The 21470-nt window shown below is 34.6% G+C and overlaps 1 protein-coding gene across 3 annotated transcripts in view; it reads right to left on the bottom strand.

Moving 5' to 3' along the window:
• LRP1B (LDL receptor related protein 1B) overlaps positions 1-21470 on the bottom strand; it is a 1911091-nt gene that overhangs the window by 1224175 nt on the left and 665446 nt on the right. For all 3 annotated transcript variants that reach the window (XM_017523186.2, XM_037736613.1, XM_037736614.1), the window contains exon 3: positions 9417-9554. In XM_017523186.2, coding sequence (XP_017378675.1) covers positions 9417-9554 — 138 coding nt within the window. The remainder of the gene's footprint in view (positions 1-9416; positions 9555-21470) is intronic.

Here is a 21470-nt window from a genome sequence, read left to right as displayed (position 1 = left end):
AAATGGAATTAACACACATGTGATTCCATGGAATAGGGCTTACTATATAAGTGAAAAGACTGGATTAGAAAAAAAGCCACAAAAATGGTATTTTCTACAATTATGAAAATATTAGAAATTCAGAAATGAAAACACTGGCTGAAAATCTCTTGTGAGCTTTCTCTATAGAATTGGTAAGATTTACTAGAATTACAGATTAGGCGCCACAGATCTCAAATCTTCTAAATATTTATGGGTAATTCTCATTGGAATGTCCCTTCTTATTCAATGTTTTACTTTCCCTTCAGTGGGCTGAGTCAACTGTCATCTGAAAATAGGTAAATACAGTACAATAAGGTATTTTGAGAGAGAGCGAGAGAAAGAGATCACATTTATAAAACATTTATGGCAGTGTATTGTTATTGTTCTATTTTATTACTATTGATGTTAATCTCTTAATGAGCCTAATTTATAAATTAAACTTTTTTATAGCTCTGCATGTATAGAAAAAGACATAGTTTATATAGGATTGGGCACAATTCAGTTTCAGGACTTCAGAGGGGATCTTGGGATGTATCCCTCATGTGGATATATTATTTAAAATTTAGACTTTATTGAATGACTTTGAGAAATCTCTCTTTATTTCTTCCAGATTCCGTCACGGAAGTTGAAATTTCTAAAGTTTGTTTAACTTCCTATTGTTACTGGTGCAGATCTACTTCAAAGAGTTAAAATGAACAGTTCCCTTCCACATTCTTCACCAAATAAAAGCACCATTTTTTCTCAAAGTGATAAGCTACTAGTCAGACTGAGACACTGAACACTGCAAGCTGATTACAAAGTTGGGCAGCCTGTTGTTTTACTCAGCACATTTTTTTTTTCTTTTCAATCAATTGATAAACCTAACAGGAATTATACAGTTAGTTGAAAAATGTCTTCAGCTGAAATTCTACAAGCCATCTTGTGCTTTGAGAATGGAGCAGGAGGATACTGAAGCATCACAATGTATGCACTTTTCTGAGTTGATACGTTAAGGCCCAGTAGTCAACATGGGTGAAGGAAAACTCAAGGTCACAGTGTTTAAGGCTTGCTTTCCAACTGATTTTCAGTATGACTCTTGGGGATGCCATTCAACTCCAGCTACCTGCTTTAATTCCTTGCTTTTTAAATATCAAGCTGCTTGTGTCAAAAACCAAATAATGAATCATAGGGGATTTGGCCTCACATTTGAGGTTGAGTAGAGAGCTGAGTGACAGTTTGTTATAATTCATACTTTTGAATAATATTAAAATAGTCATGTATTTTTTAAAGTTAAAGGACAAGAGGACAACATCTAGGCATGATCTAACAATGCAGTGTTTTAGTAGCTTGCTAATGGTGAAATTATGGTTGCTTAAAGTAGTAAATATGCCTTCCAAATTTATAAATTTTATTTGAAAAGGATGTTGCTTAATATGGCTCCTCTTATTGTCTATTTTGACTTTCATTTACATGAACTACATCTAAGTGACATATTAAAGAACAACATCTAATGTGTATTCATTCTGGAGTTGATCAATGTGAGGTAAGGATTACTATTTATCTCAAAATTTTATAATTATAATAATGCACATGTTTACTTTCTAAGAATAAACTATATAACATGCTACACATATGCAACAATTCTAGCTACAATATGCTTAATATTATAACAATTTCATATAACACTCTTAAAATACTATTGAGAATATGCCCTGGTATGATATTTTTCACTCTCTTGGTTTTTATAGTTCTATGACATGCATTTTAGTAGGTCATACTGCATACCTATTCTAATGGAACTCTTCTTGTTCTATTCCTAAGAATTTTTTCAGGTTCAAACTCCTCTCTCTACAGTTAGGGACGTATGCTTCAACCTTACTCAAGAACTTAGAGCTCTTGAACATACAATGCTTTCTCTCACACTTACGCCTCTGTATATGTAGTTTCCTGATTTTGCAATTGTTCTTCCTTTTCTCACTTGCCTACCCAACCCTTACAGTGAGATGCCTCTCAACTACCAGCTCACTTGGGATATCTTCCTGCATCTTCTCATGCAGAATTAGATACTTTTCACCTTATTTTGCTTTTTCAATTTTTTTACTGCACTGAATTACAACATGTGAATTCCATGAAGGCAGAAAATAGGACTTTCTGAAGGTACTTAGCTAAATATCTGGAATATTGTCAGCGCAAACAAAAGTTTACTGAAGTTGATCAGTGAATTTTGGAAAAAGCTTTGCTGTGTTTCTATTGGTACATTTAAACAATTATTTTTGGCTTCATACTCAGTATATTTTCTACATTCTTTGTTTTCCACTATCAAGATGAAAAAGATGAAGGAAATATCTAGATAAACAAAGACTACCAGTGCCTATGAATATTCATATAAATTAACACTATCAAGAGTGATAGAATATTAACAGGTCTATTCTGTTGGGGAGCAATTACTAGACCTAAGGAACCTGAGTTCTCTGGCTTTTTCTGGTTTCACACAAGCCTTCCGTCTAAGAGGTTAGCATTTTGAGAAATAGGTAGAAATAATAGGAGTTGTTTGCCCCAAGGAGTAAACCTCCATATGAAATAATTGCTATTTCTTCTTCTACAGATACTAGGTATGAACACAGAATAAATATTTTGTAGGAGTGGGAAGAGTGAATCCATGTTGTTGACTTGCACCTATTAAAATTGGCTGGGCACAGTGGCTCATGCCTATAATCCTAGCACTTGGGAGGCCGAGGAAGGTGGATCACCTGAGGTCAGGAGTTCAAGATCAGCCTGGCCAACATGGTGAAACCCGTCTCTACTAAAAATACCAGAATTTAGCATGCATGGTAGCAGCTAATACCAGCTACTTGGGAGTGTGAGGCACAAGAATCCCTTGAACCCAGGAGGTGGAGGTTGCAGTGAGCTGAGATCATACTACTGTAATCCAGACTGAGGGAGAAGAGCAAGACTCAATCTCAAATAATAATATTAATAAACTAAATCAAATAAAATCATAATTAACTGAAAATAGAGTATATTGCAGCAACAATTGAAGATTCATAATGCACCAGTAATCTCACTATAGAAAAGCTGTGGTAAAAAAAAAATTATGGAAGTAATGTGACTTCATTTGAAACCATTATTTTCTAAGAAGAGAGACAGATACAGAATCTGAAATGATGTTTCAGTGAAGAATATCTCCTTTTAACTTAAAGCCTATTGTGATAATTTCTAAACTACTAGTAGGCAGTTGACACCATTTGTAAAAATTCACAATTTTTTTTTGTTTCCTTAGTTATTCTTGAAAATAATCCTGTTTGGTAGAAGAGAATGTGTACTTAGGATAATATTAACATTAATCAAAGATGTAAATCTATTATAAAGGAATTAAATTCCAATCAACATTTAATTATTTTAGATTACCTTTCGAATTATCAGCTACAGCGTAGAGTCAAATAACTTAGTCATCCTTTCCCCAGAGGTATTTAGTTAGCTAGCTAGCTGCCCCTAGAATTCAACATATTCAAACATTCTAAACTTGAGTTCTAAGTCTCTTTAGCAGGATTAATTTAGCAATTATACCTTATAAATCAGTGTTAAGAAGTCAGATATCTGTGCAAAAGTATATTTCTAATTCAACAGAATTTATAAAGCTAAGTCCCTGAAAAATGAACATGCATATATATGTACATACATATATATGTGCAAGTATGCATGTGTATATGTTTATATACACACATATGTACTTATATATTTAGAAAAATCTTCCATAACTACACAATGCTCATTTCATGTAGGTGTCATTTGTCTATACAAACAATATCTGTATAAGCCTTCAAAAGGATGAAACACCTATAGAAGTTCTATTCTTTCTAGAAATAGTTGCTTTGCTTCTGGGAAGCATTAAGCTTGGCCCTGAAATCAGCTAGCGTTAAGGGCCATAGCCTTTCACTAAACTAACTCAGTTACTTAAACTAATCTCTTTGAGACGAAATCCATACGCCTAAGAGAGACTTGAGACTAACTGATCACCTTAGCACAGCTCAACACAGAGAAAATACAGCAGGATCTACTCTTAACTTGTAAGAGCTTTACTAATCAAAAGTGGTCTGGGCTTACAAACCCAGGTCTTCCTGGCTAATTCCACTTCTTTGTTTCTTAGCTGTAGACTTACTGATGATTCAAGTCAGTTGAGCACAGGTTTCCCTCCCTGTGCTTTAAGCTCAATGTTGATGACAGGTACGCTTTCTATAACATTGAGATTACACCTCTTCTCCACACCTTTGTTTTGGAATTCTGGATGCTGAGATTCCACTCTATAGTATGATTTTAAATTAGAAAAATATTGGCAATATTTTAATGAAATTTTTAAAATGACTCTATGACAAGACTCATTGATATAATAAACTAAAATTAAAAACAACAAAGAGATGCAGATTTATTTTTCTTCTTCAGTAGCTTTATTAAATTTCTTCTTTCCTTCATTCTTTCCTCCCTCCCTCCCTCCTTCCCTTTCCTCCCTTCTTCCCTTCCGTTTTCCATACTAGTAGCTGTAATAGGATTTTTAACAAAACAGTACAGATACATTTTTCCTTTCTGGAAGACTAAAAAACTGGAGTCCTGAAAAACCTCTAGGTAAATGCCTTTTTTAGAAAATTTGAAATACATATAAGATTTAAGCAAGAAGTTTGAAGAATTATTAATTTTTCCATGGTGAATCATTACAGATAATAAAGGCTGCCATTTACCCTGGTCCATTTTGAGAATGCCTCTAAGTTCTAAATCACCCCCAGGACATTTTTAGCACTCTCTCCTAAGAGCTTAATTTTAAAGATAGAAATATAAAATCAAGAAAACTGCTACATAAAATTTTAAATACCAAAAGTTGATATCTAAATTAAATACATGAGAATTACTTACAATAGATTATGAGTGGATTAAGGAAAATCCAATTGCACATATTAGGAAAGTTATATTCCAACTGGAAAGTAAGGTAAAATAATCAAATGGAATTTAAAAGTCTGAAGATGCTTTATTTTAAGGAGGTAGGTGATATATAAGAGAATCTTATTCTTTTTTAGGTCCCAGGTCAAATATGCCAATTAAGTATGTCATATACTAAGAATTATATAGAAAACAGTTCAGAATAGAAAAACAAAATATCAGAAAAGATGAGTGTGTGTGTGTGTGTGTGTGTGTGTGTGTGTGTGTGTGTGTGTTTGTATTTTTGGGGGGTGAGCTTTTCATATGTCAGAGAGTTTCATTCTCCAATCAGTTTTAGTAAAATCTTCACACAGGTTATCCTCTTAGATTTAAAAGGACATCAGAATGTTTTCTAGAAAACAATCACATAGATTAAATAGTCACTTTTGGTAGTGACTTAAAAGGTATCATTCCTCTTTGCAGTGACCTCAGAACTTTCCATATTCTTTTAACAGGGTAAGAGTAGATACTGCCACAGAGACTGTCATTCCCATGGACATTTAAATATATTACCACATGGGGGCCAGGTGCGGTGGCTCATGCCTGTAATCCCAGCACTTTGGGTGGCAAGGTGGGTGGACCACTTGATATCAGGAGCTCCAGATGAGCCTGGCCAACATGGTGAAAACCCGTCCCTACTAAAAATACAAAAATTAGCTGGTGGCACATGCTTGTAATCCCACCTACTTTGGAGGTTAAGGCAGGAGAATTACTTAAACCTGGGAAAGGGAGGTTGCAGTGAGCTGAGATCATGCCACTGTGCTCCAGCCTAAGCAACAGAGCAAGACTCTGTCTAAATAAATAAATAACTTACCACTTGGCACTGCAAAAGTGCTCGCCCCAGTTCCTGCACCTGCCTGTCTGCATGGCCCCCTTCCCATAACGGGCTTCAGTGTGTGGTGGCTGAAGAGAGGAGCCACACTCCTGTCACACAACCTTGGAATAGGAGACAGGGAACTCTCCTGTTTCATTAATATAATAAATTACCTTAAGACTGTCAAATTTTAAAACAGCATTTTGAAACATTTTAGTCCATCTTGTTTTTATTTGTCAAAGTTGTTCATTTCTTCCTTCATTCTTTATATGGTTGTGTGCATTTATAGGGAAATTTTCTGGATTGAGAGGTCTTGTGTTTTACAGAATGTATTTTCAGCACTCATAAAATTGTATAAGGTGATATTACCACCAATATGAAGTACTGTGTAGAGATTAACTTTTCAAAAATATAATGTGGTGATTGTGAAAGCTTTTATTGTAAAACTTTTATAAGCATATTTGTATATGCAAGTACCCCCATATACAAAAATCAATTATTCTTTCTTCAGATGGAGCCCAATTATGGAGATGAAAACATCAGTTATAGAAAATCATTCAATAATAGATCTCTCTTCATTATCTTTACTAGAAAGATATTGATTTCTCTAGGAAACATTCAGAGAACAATTCAGTTGATACAAAACCATTCCCAGGACCAGAACATCACCTCCAAAATGTTATTTTTTCCCTTATTAGTTTTATAAAGGATATAAATATACCACCTAATATATTTTGGATCATTTTTTAGAGAAGAGAAAGCACAGCCATCTTTGAATCATGTCTAAGGCTTTAGGTATAATTACTTAAATTACAGTAGATGCTTAGAATGCAACAAAAAGGAAGCAATATAAGGAGAAGTGATTTAGACAGAATTGTTCTGACAAAGAAAAAAAAAGAATTTCCAAACAGAAAGATAACGTTTGAATTAATCTGGTTTCTTGATTCATTGTATGTCTATGGTGGATAAGAAAATTCCTTACAGACTTGATGCGGCTGGTTCCTAATTAACTCTCCAAGAAACAATATTTCATCAAATAAGAACACAAATTAGGAGGAAGGCTGAGGGTGAGAAAGTAGACTCAGTTCCTACAATGTATCTTTGCTTACAACCTGTCACGTTTTCACATTTAAACAGAAATCATATAAATGTTGCAAATCTTGTGTTGCCCAGAGATTTAGGTTTTGTCCATGTGGCAGAGAAACTCTACCAGGCCAAGCAGGTAAACTCATTTCTGAGTTTATTTTCTCAATGCAGAAATATTTTATTAAACCACTGATTCTAGGATGACTATATCTCTTTAGTCACCTTGATCTTACAATGTTATGTAGTATGCAAGGCCAGAGAAGTAAGTGAAAACCCTCTACTGAGGTTAACTAGCAAGTAGAAATCAAATTTACTTATTATTTCTAAGTCCACCACAGGTCACAATGAATGGTTGCTTAGGTCTTTTAAAACACTTGATTTGGTTAAATGTAAAAATATTTAAAAGGACAAAATGGTACAATCAACCTCCTACTGGAAACTAAACCTCCTACTGGGAAAGAAAAAAAAAATGTTGTCACATGTGATAAAAATAGAAAACTTGAAACACTTAAACAACTAAATTAGAACAGGAAAAAGAAAAAAAGAGTGGAGCAAAAACAACGATATACTTGAAATTGATCTTAATCCAACGTACATGTCAATATTTTCAAGGATCAAAATAAAAACATTTTATCTTTGTTAAAATAAGTTGGTTTCATTTGAATCTTCTGTAACATATGCCCTCATACACAAAATTAAAAATCTGAATTTTATCAGAAAACTCAGATATATTTTCATATGATCCTCAGCACCAAACTATGTTTATCATATTCAAGGGTGTAAAACTACCTCTGAGGAAATATTTGAAAATGTTATGTCTTTGTTCTTTTAAAAGCCTAGTCCTACATATCTATCTGAAAATTTTAAAAATATACAATAAAAAAGCCTAATTATAACTGAATTGAATAAAATTGCAATCCAGAAAATTAATATCCAAAAAGAAAATTAAACTCTTTAACACCTATCACTTTATAATTTAGCACTTTACTTTCTTTTCATATAATTTTTTTCATAATAAATTATGTAAAAGACATCACAACGCCTTTAAATAAAAATAAAATCTCTTATTCATTATTATTACATATGTATTCATAACTGCAACTAAGAATCTGCTGAGTTTTTAGGTAACTTTAAGGCATTAAGAAAGGAAACCCAGGACAAAGAAGGACCCTTCAAAAGATCTTTAAAATCCCAGTCAAAATTTATGCACAGAGAGTAATTGGACATGCCTTTAGAAAGAGGGAAAAGACCTAGAGACCAGTTGATTTCCAGATCCTACTTATGGTCTCTCAACCTTCTTACATCTTCAGGTTATTGTTCTGAGATTTATGATTTTTCTAATATCTCTCTCCATTTATGGTCTTGAATTCAGCTTACTTCACCCCAGACCTCAAAAACTGTCAGGCAACAAGCCCTGTCAGGCCTCCAGACAGAATTTGTTTGGGCATGTTTTTGACTATAAAATGTTTTTTAAAAAATAGTATCTGACTTTGAGCACTTTAAATGTATACATGTATGGAGCTCCTCCTGAACACCTGCAATTTCTGGTGACCTGGGACCTCTTCTGCATGACAGCAATTAGTTTGTGGGAAGCCACCCAGAAACGAGATATGTTATCTCCTGTTTTTTAATACTTTCTTCTATTCATTAACATCTTACTGATCCAAAAAAGGAAGGACAGGTTCTTAATGAAGTCTTAGTTTCAATACCCTTTGTGTTATACTCAGTCTATGAGAATCTGAGTTAGAGACTTCCAGTACAGTTGTTACTCTCCAGGCTCCATCTTGCAGCCTGATTCACTTGACTGCTACCTTGATCCTGTTTCCAAATCTGGGTCCTTACCTGGATCCTTGACATTTTCCTGTGCTCTTATTTCTCCCTGTCTCATGTTTCATGTCCCCCACCCTGCCCCCCACTAGAAAGTGCCAGTAGCAATTAACTTTTTACTAAATTTTAGATTGTAATTATTTATCCCTCATATCATTACTATATAGTTAATATTTTAGCACTGTGGAATTTAGATGTTGATTTTTAAAAAGACAGAAAATTACAAGAAAGTTGATAGTCTAATATCATGGAAAAAATATGAAGGAACAAATTTCCCATGGATACATTTACTAAAATATTTGGTTGCTAAAACATTCCTTCAAATACTTTGTTTAAGCAAAGGTTCAGAGAAACAAGCTTGTAACACAATGTGATTATCAATCTACTGTGACAAAGACTTCTCATTTATCCTTTGCTCAAAATACTCTTTTATACAAACATGTAATTGTTTAAGAACCCAACTTCAAAGTGTGTGTGTGTGTGTGTGTGTGTGTGTGTGTGTGTGTGTGTGTGTGTGATGTGTTTTGTCTAATGGTATTTTTTGCTAAAACATACTTGCAGCTTTGAAATGCATATTAAATGTCAGGCAATAAAATTCATGCTTTCTTAATAACTGATACATTTTTGGTTGAAAGAAAAGGCAGGTTACAGATTCTCTTTGAACTTTCGTTACTATGCAAAATTTAATATTTCAGTTGCATTGTTCCAAGAATGGACTCACCCTGACAATGTACTCCTTCATCATACCCATCTGGGCAGTCGAAGACACCATTGCACAGCTGGGATAAATGAACACATTTGTTGGTACCAAGGCAAGCAATGTGATTCAAGGGGCACTTGATTTCTACCTCCTCAGGACCTAAAAAAAATATAAAAAAGGAACAGAATTATGTGTTAGCTTTGCTTTTGAAATGGTAAAACTATTACACACAAGAAATTACTAGCATTATTTTACAAAACAAAACTATAGAAAATACTGTAAGAGTGCTGCTCTTGTTTTCAGAGGCATTGTGTGATTAAACACCTAATTTTTAAAAGCTGCATAGGAAGGGAAATACATATTTTTTCAAATAATGCATTAAAAACATAAATATTCTTTTCACCCATTAAATTAGTATGGATTTAAAATCTGAGGGTTGATTTGAGTCATTGCTTCATCTCATATCCATAGATAAGTTGGGCAAGGTACTTTGAATCTCAATTTCCTCAGCTGTGAAATATGGATAATGGTTCTTGGCAGGTCTCTTGTCAGGTAACATGAACAAAAATGTTTCAGTGGCATTGAAGTGAAGTTACGCCAATCTAAAGGTTATATTATTTTTAGTCTTTTCTTTAAGAATATGAAGAACAGTTAGTCATCAACATATTTGTGTGTGACTTCTATTGTTTAAAAATCTTTTACTGAGCAACTGCGATGCAATAAAATTTGCTAAATAGGAAGTAAAGAAAAGGACATGCTCAATGAATTGAAACATCAGTGATATATAGTTTGTATAAGCACCCTTTGTGTTTTTAAGATAAGCTTAAATCAGAACATTGAGTCTTTTCTGAAAGTTTACCCATTCCAAATCTTTATAAAACATTTAATTTGTATGTTATTTTATCTGAATTTCAGGCTGTCAACTCCCAAATCCTATCTATACTTCTACAAGCACTTTCCAAATCCCTATATGATTCCTAGTCTTATCCAGCTCTCCCAAATCCAAAGTATAGTAATACCAATATGCCTACTATCATATATTAATCTGACATAGATTATTGCACCAGCCTTGATTCTGTAGTTAGACATGCTTTAATCAGAACTCTGTTGAGTCCATGGGGCATTAATTGATTTAATCAAATAAACATTAGTTTTCTCATGTATAAAATACAGCTATCAAATGAGCCTACATCATAGGGTTGTGAATGTCAACACTTATTAACTACAAAGCATTGAGCACTGCGATGGAGGCTGAGTAGGAATTCAGCATGCATTAGTTACATAAATAAATGCACCATAGCAGAGTGCCTAACGGACTGTGGAGGCAGATTCCTAGGTCCAAATGCTGACCTCCACCATTCATAAGCTGAGTGGTTTGGGCAAGTTATATGTAAGTCTGTTTGTCACAGGGTTGTGGTGAGGATTACATTAAAAGCTCTTAGAATACTGTCTGGCAAGCACTTAGTAAGTGTTTTTTGTTATCATAGTTTAATAAAGAATGTTCTAAGAAGATAAGTTGCTTTTTTTAATATCTGAAAACTTTGTTTCTCTTGTAAGCCCCTTTCCCCCTCCTGAAAAAAAACCTCAAAAATTTCATGTTTACCTTCTCTACTTAGTTGAGGCAAAATAATAATTAAAAGACCAATCTAACATATTTTAGGATATGTAAAATTATGAGAATTGCAGAAGGTTTCAATGTGATAAAATTAGAAAACAAACAAAAGGAAAAAAATCATACGAGCAAGAAAACAAACTAGAGTTGCCAAAAGTTAAATGTAATTTTGAAACACTTTATCAAATAGGAATTATAGGTATCAATTATTTTGTTTGATGCTAAAGCAGCTTTCTGCAAATCTTTTGTGTTTTGGGGGATATAAACAAATTTTTATAATGTAACTTTACTAGCTGAATTGTTTAATAGATTTCTCTGTAAATTTCATGTGTATTTATATAATTACTACTATACAAGGCTATTAAATGTCAAACACCTGTCACTCCAAATGCACAACTCATTTTTCTGTAACATGCTCCTGCAACTTGAGTATCAATATTTCTAAAAAAAACCTTTATTTCCATATATATTTATATATGTGCATATATATTAATAAAGTACAAATATACAAAATTGGATACAAATTACAGGAATAAAAGTAAATGAAAGAGTTTTCACTGAAAGTCTCTAGCTATTTAATCATATTAACATAAATTCACTTAAAATGAATTTTAAAGATATATAAATTAATATTAAAAAGCTATAAACTTCTATGACCAACATCATAAAGTAGCTTTTTAAGATTACTTGGCTGATTCATAATAATTTTAAAACATGCATCCTTGCATAAATTTCCAAGAAATGTTTAGGCCAGTAATTTATTGTAAAATTTCTAAAAGTTACCCACAGAGAAATCACTTCATAAACCTGAGAGATTTTAGAAATGTTACAGTTAGAGAACAAAAAATGACTCAGCAGTTCTTATAAGCAGCAAGATTTTTAAAAAAGTGATTCATGTGTTGGCTCAAATGGAAGTATGATTTCTCACTGTTAAAATTGCCAGGTTACTGAAGAACATGACAGTATGAGTAAAATACACATCATATCACCAGAAGAAAGTCTCAGCTACTTACAATGTTGAGAAAATAGAAAAATTGTGTTTATTTTGCAAAGGCAATGTATAGAATTATTAGATTATTCCTAGCGGTAATGTTTAGGGACAAGAGAGAAATTAGTCTGGGAGAACTAAAGAGTTACTTGGTTTCTTTACAGACTAGCCACTATAGTCTTTCTCATCTTTGATATACTCTTGTCTTGGTTGCTGAGACCACTGGGTAACCCTTGAGATGGCTGGATCATGGCCAGAAGAACTGTACCTTAACCAGTTCTTCCCAAATTTTCATATCAATACACATTAAGACAATCGTAATATTTGCAAGGTACACTGGAGCAAATAGCAGAGAATATTTTTAGAAGTGGCCCCAGGTCCTTGTAATTAACCTCACAGTTGAGGGAATAAATATTTCAGACCTCTTTGACCAGTGCTAAGATGCTTCAGTTGGAAAACTGCTAAAACCAGTATTTTGTTGCTCTTTCTGAAAAATGGGGAGACAGGGCAGTTTGAGAAATTGCAATGCCTGCCTCAAACAAAATTCTCCCAGAAGCCAGGCAATATGGATATTTAATTTCCTGTTGCTTTGGGGAATAATCCATCCTTAATTCCCAATGATCATTTCTGCAGTGAAAATATTTATACCCCATGAAGCTCCTTACAGATTCTGTCCATCCTGTAAATGAACAGAAGATCCAATCTGACAACTGCTTCTACCCATTCACCAAGGTGAGAAGCATGGGATAAAGGAGGCTTCACGAATTCCTGAGAATATGGAAGTATTGCCTTCAATTAAATGATTAATCTCATGAAGGCTTTCAGGCACTTGGACATTTCACAGCCAGCGATTATAAACTAAGCACAGCAAGAAGCATGGTTGGAGGCTCTCTGGTAAACTTGGCATTACCTCTGTAGTGACTGAATCATGAGGCATTGGGAAGGACCTAGGACAGGGACAAGGTAGGACAGGGACAAGGCACCCAGGTAGTGAAGACAAATATCAAAATTGTACAAAGACACTTCAAATTTTTAGGAAGTATCATAATCCTAGTGAGGGTGTCACCTCAGCAGCTTTCAGCATTATGCACATTCAGAAAACATTCCCAGTCCCTTAAATCTAAATGTAGGTGACCTAAGCAAGATAGCAACATTTTAAATGTAATAACTTAAAAAAGAAAAATTCCCTCATTGAGTGACTTAAATTATATCAACATAGGAGGCTAGTATTTATACTTTTAAATCATGTATGGGCCTTGACCAATTAGTTGAAATAGGTTTCATTTCTTACACAAAATCTTATTTTACAAATAATGCTTCTAGGATAATGCAAGAACAATGGGATTCATCTGTATACTACTGAATGGTTAAATTATTTTTAAGTGTAGAGTAAATTCTCTTACTGTGTACATTAATAGGGGATAATAAAGGACATACGTTTCATCAAATATCCCTTCTGATTAAAGAAAATTGAGATGGCATGTTTTGTGGAGAGGAAAACTTTTCTTCTACTCTAATGGCAGACACAGTCAAATAACTGCCCTTGTCACAGCATCATCATATCTTAGCAGAAACAGCATCACTCCTTCTTCCCCACAGCTAACATCTCTACCTTACATGGTATCATATCCCACTGTTTGGGCCTTGTCCTGTCCAGAATTGCCTCTTGATTTTCCCATTTATTTTTCCAATGTTTCAAAGCCCTTTGCCTGCAATCTCACTCACTCAACTTTCTTACTTATACACAAGAAAAAAGTGACTTTGCTGTTAAAACTTTCCTTCACGCAGTATCCCTTTTTGCCTACTGAAAAAAATTTACCGTTAAACTTCTTCAGAACATAGACTGCACCTGCTGCATGCCTACTCCCATATCACACTAGCCTCTGCTTTTAACATTCTGCTGAACTGCTCTCCAGGGCCTCTGTGGTCCTGGTCACAGTGAAGCCAGAGACATGCGAAGTCCTCCAAAGACTAACTAGAATTCCTCTCTTTTAGAACATTTTCCACCATTCTTTCTCGGGCTTCTTATATTCTATTCACACCATAATTTTTGTCATTCCTCACAGCATTCCGTGGACATACTGGACACATTTTACACATGCTTTTTCGTAAAATCCCCTCCATCTTCTGCCTGAGAAACACACGATTATCCTTCAACTATATACTGTCATTACTTTTCCTGAAACGTTTCTGACTTCTTCAAACTCTGTGGCAGGTTTTAAGTTTGTTTATGATTATTGTTTCTAAGTATTTTTCTTCAAAATAAGACTGTGAGATATCTGATGTCACTGATTATTTCTCATCCATCTCACCAATGCAAACACCTAGCAGGCTACTTGACAGAATAGGTGCTTGGCATACTGTTGTTGAAGGAATGTACACTGCATTTTAACTCCTGGCTGATTTCTACTTCCTCTGATATGCTAGAAATTACTCTTTTCCACCATTAATACATTCTCAGAGCAGTTTCTACAAATGCTACTTTCATCCCAAGACTACTTTCAAAATGATAATGGTTCTCAATTGCTGATTACAACAAAACCAAACTCCTCAGCCTGATTCCATCATCTAATTGAAACTTCACTACCATTACTTACAACTAATTTTCAGTATGTATACTCTACTTCATTCACTGCCATCTTTCACCTCCCCAAAATACACCAAACATATTCCCACTTCTGGATCTTTATGCAATACCCTCATTTGGCAGTAAACCTCTTTTTCCTTTGGCCAAGAAAATTCTTCAAGACCAAGCTCAAACCCTGGCCTCTCCATAAATTTTCTTTGTGGAAAAGCAGCATAATACAGTGAAAAGCATGTAAGGTTTAGAGACCAAAGACTTGAATCTGACTTTTAATAGCTATTTGCTTGTCTAAACTCGCATCAAGTGCTTAACCTCACCGAGACTCTTCCTTCCTATTTGCAAAATAGAGATTTCTGCCTGACGGTATTGTCATAAGGAACAAATGAAATCATGGTTGGGACACACTATGCAAAGGGGAGTTTTTTTGTGGATGTAGTTGCTCCTGCTTTGTTCTATGAACTTTTACAGACATTGTCTATATCATACTTTTTTGATACATACCTCATCGTACCGTTTATAAACTGTATCATATATACACGGTTGCATATATCTCTTGAGGCCCAAGGACTTATATTTATTTGTTTTTCCTCACTCTATTCTACAATATTGGGTAGCATAATGTAGCAATGAAAACATATTGATTACTTGTTTATATAAGATCAAGTAAAAAATACTTTGGTACATAAAGCTATGACCAAATTTGATATGCAAAATATAAGAGGTCCTCGAAATTCAGAAATTTAAAATTATGCCGCTTTGCATTTCCTCTGATTATCCCTGCCTAGTCATTCTAAAAACAGAGCTTCGGTTGTATTTTTTTTAATTATTTTAAAACGTTTAGTAAAGCCTAGTACTAATTCCAAAACACTGAGGGACATAAGGATTATTTCTATTGAAGTAATTGATTACTTCTTTTGGCACAAAAGCAGCTCACTGAAGCCCTGAACACCCTGGCTCAAGGTATCCTCTTGCCTCAGTTTCCCATGTACCTAGGACTACAAGCATGTGTCACCAAATCTGGCTAATTCTTTTATTTTTTTTTTATACAGACAGGGTCTTGCCATGTTGCCCAGGCTGGTCTCAAACTCCTGGACTTCAGCAGTCCTGGGATTATAAGCATGATCCACTATACCTAGCAGCTTTTAAGTATTTAATACTGTGAAATTTTTCTCCTTATTAAGTAGAAGGTCCTATAATTTCTACAAATTTGTTACAAGTGCCTTAAAAATTAACTTTCCTGAAATTACTTAAAAACAAACTTTTAGTGTCATTAAAATTAAGTTATATATTAAGATTTCTAGAGTACCATTAACCTGATTACAAGTGTGTTCTTGTGGGTTTTTTTTTTTTTTTTTAATAGAGTTTTGTTCTGTTGCCCAGGCTGGACTGCAGTGGCGCGATCACAGCTCCTTTAGCCTTGACCTACTGGGCTGAAGCAAACCTCCCACCTCAACCTCCCATGATGCTTGGCTTTTTGTGTGTGTCAAGGATGGGGGCAGGTTCAGAGAGAATTTTGCCACATTGTCCAGGCTCATCTCAAACTCTTGAGCTGAAGCAATCTACCTGGCTTCACCTCCAAAAATGCTGGAATTGCAGGCATGAGCCACCACACCTTGCCCTCTTTTATTAAGAATGTTTTTCACACTCATTTAGATCCATTTTCTTGGATGTATGACAAATTATCATCTTTAGTATTTTCAGGAGGAAAGGTAATTTTTATGTAGTTATTATAAGAGTATGAAAAAATTGCACTATAATGTCTATTATAATTACCATAGCTGAGAATTCAAAATAGTTATAGCAATGTAGACCATTTATAAGACTATCAAGAATGTGAACAACATCATTTACTCAGTGTTGTTGGGGAAAATTAGTATATAATATAAAGATAGTTAATATCATACTTCTGCTTAATATTAAACATAATATCAAATCACATAATATCTTTACAGAAGCAATACAACTTTTCTAGGACTGTGTTTATTTCATAAGATCCTGTTCTTATTTTAAAATACAACTTAATTTTAAGTCTGAGCTATTTCACCTGACAAACTTATACTGTAAGTGCATTAAATAAAACAAATTTATAGTGTTTCAAATAAAATTAAAATTGGATTTATGAGTTTCAACTTCCAAATAAAACAATATTAATTGAATCATTTGTTAATCTGTATGATTACACTTGAGGATGCAAGAATATAAATAAGAACCTCTAAAGATTCATGTGCACTCAATACTAATAGTAACTCACTCAAATCATATAATTTCTCTGTAAAATGGGTTCCAGTAATGGCTTTTGTGTTTACATATTTCACATAGATGTTTTGAAGATTCACAAACTGCAAGAGATGTAAGGGTGATTGATTTTGTCCAGCTGCATTACCCTTTAGCCATCTCTGACATCTAATTTTTAAAGCTCTGGGGAAGGAGTTTTTGCAGCTTTGATAATTTGTTTTAGGATTTAAAAATCCTTTCTCTTTAGAAATCTCAGTGTAGGAAATTTTTTTGCATCTAACATATAGAGCTTTATTTTTGTATTTAATATGTGCAAAGCATGCCCGCTCACCTACCAAAGATCATCTGCTATGACCAAGGTACCTATTGTATGTATTATTATGAATACAAACAATGGATGTCTAGTTAAGACCCTTTTACTGAAGGCTTCTAGATCATGTCAGGAAATATTGTCATGCTAAAATAGCCTCGTGTGTGTGTTTTCTGCTAACTTTAGAATAAATAAAGTGATTTTTTTTTTGAGACAGAGTTTTGCTCTTGCTGCCCAAACTAGCGTGCAATGGTTCCATCTCAGCTCACTGCAACCTCTGCCTCCTGGGTTTAAGCGATTCTCCTGCCTCAGCCTCCTGAGTAGCTGGTACTACAGGCGCCCACCACCACATCCAGCTAATTTTTTGTATTTTTAGTAGAGACAGGGTTTCACCATGTTGACCAGGCTGGTCTTGAACTCCTGGCCTCAAGTGATCTGCCTGCCTCGTTCTCTCAAAGTGCTGGGATTATAGGAGTGAGCCACCATGCCCAACCTCAAGTGATTGTTATCAGTTTAACTGCAAGTTGCACCTGAATCCACAAAGTATAGGTAAATCATAACATTCTCCTGCACTGAAACTATAAACACTTAGAATATAGACAAAGTTGGTGAATAAAAAAATATTGTATACACAGTCAAAATATTATTTTCATTAATTATAGTCTTAAGAAATATGTTAGGCATGTGGACTGTGTTGCTTTCTGACCTTTCATTACAAGAGTAAATAGATAAGAAGATAAGTGAAATCACTGTTTTATAAGTAATTGTCATTGCAGCATTGCCTCTCATCGAACCCCATGCTAATAGAAGGAACTTGGCCTGAATGATTTAAAAATCAGTGCTCTTTTAGGTGTTTTACATGTTCCTTTATTCTTCGCCATGCATTCTTCACATTTCTGGATTGCTATATTACCTCATACTCTCCTTGTTAAAAGCTCCAGAAATTTCTATTCCCTTTCATCTCCCTCTGTCCACTTCCACCTAGGTTAAAATGGAGGTAGATGTTTTTAAAAAATCTCTTAGAGCCCTGTTCTTGCCAGCCAAGTTGATATACTAGGTTGTTTCATAGGTAATATATGTGCATTAAACAGGATTCTTATGAAAACAATGGATCAGTCCTAAAGATTGGAATTAGAAGCCCTTTGTGAAGACAATAAAAGCACTTTTCTTTCAGAGAAGGACAATTTGTTGACTAATACTCATATCACACTTCTTAGATGGCAATTGTCTTACTTGTAAAGTTGGCTCTCAACTCTGATTTTTTAAATGAATAAACACATATTTAATCAATGAATCAGAAAGAAGATGCTCTTCAATTTTCAAGTTTTAGAAATCCTGTTGAGTTCTTAAGATGCAAAACACGTTTCAGTTATTATTTAAAACTTCTCTGTAAGGAAAAGATTTACTCAGTTTGCTGACTTAAAAGAAAACTTAGGAAGCAGAAGATGAAATGTTCCATTCGTATCTTTGTTCAGAAATACAGAATTGAAGATAAGTATTTCATCTCTGAAATTAAAGCTTTTTCCTCTTGTTCTCTGGGGTTACTTTACCTACTGTAACTGGGTGATAACTCCTAATTGCGATTTTGAAGTTCAGGGCAGCTTGGAAAGCCTACCCAATTAGAAGCAGAGGTAACTCCCTGGGAGGAGGCATGTTGAAAGACTAATGCCTGACAGGAAAAGACAAGCCAGAATCAGATAGTCCTACACAACTCTCAGAGGAAAGGGGTCTTTCTGCTAGAAAGGAATATTTGAGTGAGAAGAGCCAACTGGCTCGTCCGCTTGTCAGACAGCTGAGTCATTTCATCTTTGATTTCACAAATGTGTTAGAGATTGCTTCTGAGCCAAACTCAGTGCACAGGGAGATATTGCTATTGGCCACTCTGAAGAAGCATGTTTTTCTGTTTTTAAGAAGACTGTAAAAAAAAAAAAGAGGATTATTTGTCCATTCTCTTCCTCCATAGGCTAAGGTAATAAAAAGTTAGATGCAGGTCCCCGGTTAAGGCTTAAAATCCAAAGGCATGTTAATGTCAGCTGGTTAGTGGAAGAAAGGGTTTTGGCGGTATGAGGGCCAAGTGACGAGAGCCAAAGGAATTATGAATATAGAACGCATTACACAAGTCCGTAAAAGGGATTAATTAGCTTTCTCAAAAAAAAAAAAAAAAAAAAAAAGTAAAGAAAACAACATTTGATGACTAAATATAGAAGAAACCCAAACTAGTAAACACAACGTGTCTGTCTTTTCTTGTTCTCAGACTAAGAAACAATTAGAGTGGGGATAATTTGGGGTCCACAAAAAGTATTATTTCTTGTCAAATTAGCTCATTAATTTAAAAAAGAGGAAATCAACTCTACAGAAACTGGAAAACAAGTTTTTTTTATTTTATAGATCTCCCTAAAGACAACATTAAATTATATGTACTGGCCTAAAAACAAAACAAAAATATCTCTCTCTGATTTAGGGAAAAGTTTGCTCTATGACTGTCTGTCAAATGACCCAGATTCACTGCAGTATATGAAGACAATGTGTAGAAAGATGTGGCACATTTATCAAAACAAAAGGAGTCGTTCATTGGTTATTTTATTTGGAAAAATAGTCCTGATATTTTCCTGAATTGAGCAGATAAGAAAAAAACAGAGAATAGAAAAGAGGCAATAAATATGGGAGAGATCTGATTAGCATAAAAGTAGTATTATGGTGAGAAAATCAGTTAGAGCATGTATAGTTAATCGCCTTTCACTGGGAGAATCATGGTGTGAAACACGGTGATTTTTATATAAGCCAATTTACACTTGAAAGGAAGATAGAATGTTAAACAGCCCAATTTAAAAGCCATAGGATGATACAAACATTCTTAAATATACCAGTCCTGAATCACTGGTAAAATATATGCATTTTATATTTCAGACCCAAAGTGAATGTTGTTGATGACAAATATTCTTTAAAATTTAATTTCTTATGGTATTCAAAATGACATTAACTCTGAAAATGATTTTATGATACACTTTTAATGAAAACAAACTGTCCTTTATTGCATTCTGTAAAAGTAGCATTAATAGGATAATTGCTGTTTATTGAGTACTTCTTATGTTCCAGGCTCTGTGGTGAGCACATAATGTCCATTATCTTATTAAATCCTCACGAGAAAATCATGAGTTAGGTATTGTAATTGCTATTATATAGATGAAGAAATGGAAGATTGCAGAGGTTAAATACTTTCTTCAAGGTCACAGAGTTGTAATGCTATTATTCGAATTTAGATGTATTCTGCCTTCAAAATCTGGTTTCTTTATTACTATATTGTGCTACAATCTCTGACAAAGCAAAGAGCTCTAATTAGGTATCTTTTTCTGTGTCAATCTGCTTTTTTTGTATAGTGGACTATGGAAGTATCTCGAGGAAAAGGGAAGAAAATCACGTTAGATGTCAAGATTTTGAAGCCACGCTATGCCAATACCAAAACAGCTCTGACAATCAGTGTGATACCCAAATATTTAACAACAGGTGAAATATGCTATACCAATTACAGCTTTTTACCAGCAGCCATGAATAGGCAACTTGAGGGGAACCTTGGCAATTTGTAGGTGATCCATGAACTCTGGCTGTGGGAGTAAGGAAGAAAGGAATGGGGACAAGAGATGGCAAATGAGAGACATCACAGCCTGGCTGACAGGCAAAATAGGTAGAGGAGTCTCAGGGTAGCCTCTTCTTCTGCCCACCTGTGTCTGAGCCAGCATGAGATTATTTGAGGGGTCCTGTGAGGGCACTGGGTAGCAGCTGTTTAAAATCAGAATAGAAGTGTGCCAATATTTTATTAGCCAGTATGGCTCTGCCATGCATACCAGCTAAATATCAATCATACATAGAGGAATTGTATTGTCTATTTTTAGTAAATCCTAACTATGGGCATGATTCTCACATGCTTTGCCTTGATGATAGAATACTTATTCACTGTGACCTTAGGCTGTCCTTAGTGAATACAAGTAAGTTTTTCAATAGTGTGTATTGCTAAGGTAAAGCCCAATTCTTATAACAAGCAGATAACTGACCCTTAGCACAAAAGCCCTTCCTTTAACCATTTAATCAGTCTGTCACCATGTGCTTATTTTCACTTTGGTGGGCCATCTTCTGAGATCAGGCCGACTGGCCACATGACAGTTGTTACCTCTCCCTGGTGAAGTCCTGCTAGCTTTGCCACTTGGCACAGCCTCAGGGCCTGGTTAGCTCAGCAGGTTGGAGCACAGCATGAAGGATGTCAACATCACAGGTCCAAATATCTGTCTTCCATTTTTCAGCCTCAGATCTTACCTCCTAACATCTGCCACTCATATATCCACTTTATGCTA

The sequence above is a fragment of the Cebus imitator genome, unplaced genomic scaffold (genome assembly GCF_001604975.1).
Source record: "Cebus imitator isolate Cc_AM_T3 unplaced genomic scaffold, Cebus_imitator-1.0 Scaffold27, whole genome shotgun sequence".
In the NCBI taxonomy this organism is placed as follows: domain Eukaryota; kingdom Metazoa; phylum Chordata; class Mammalia; order Primates; family Cebidae; genus Cebus; species Cebus imitator.
The sequence above is the reverse complement of the archived record's forward strand: the minus strand, read 5'-3'. Positions and strand labels throughout refer to the sequence as shown.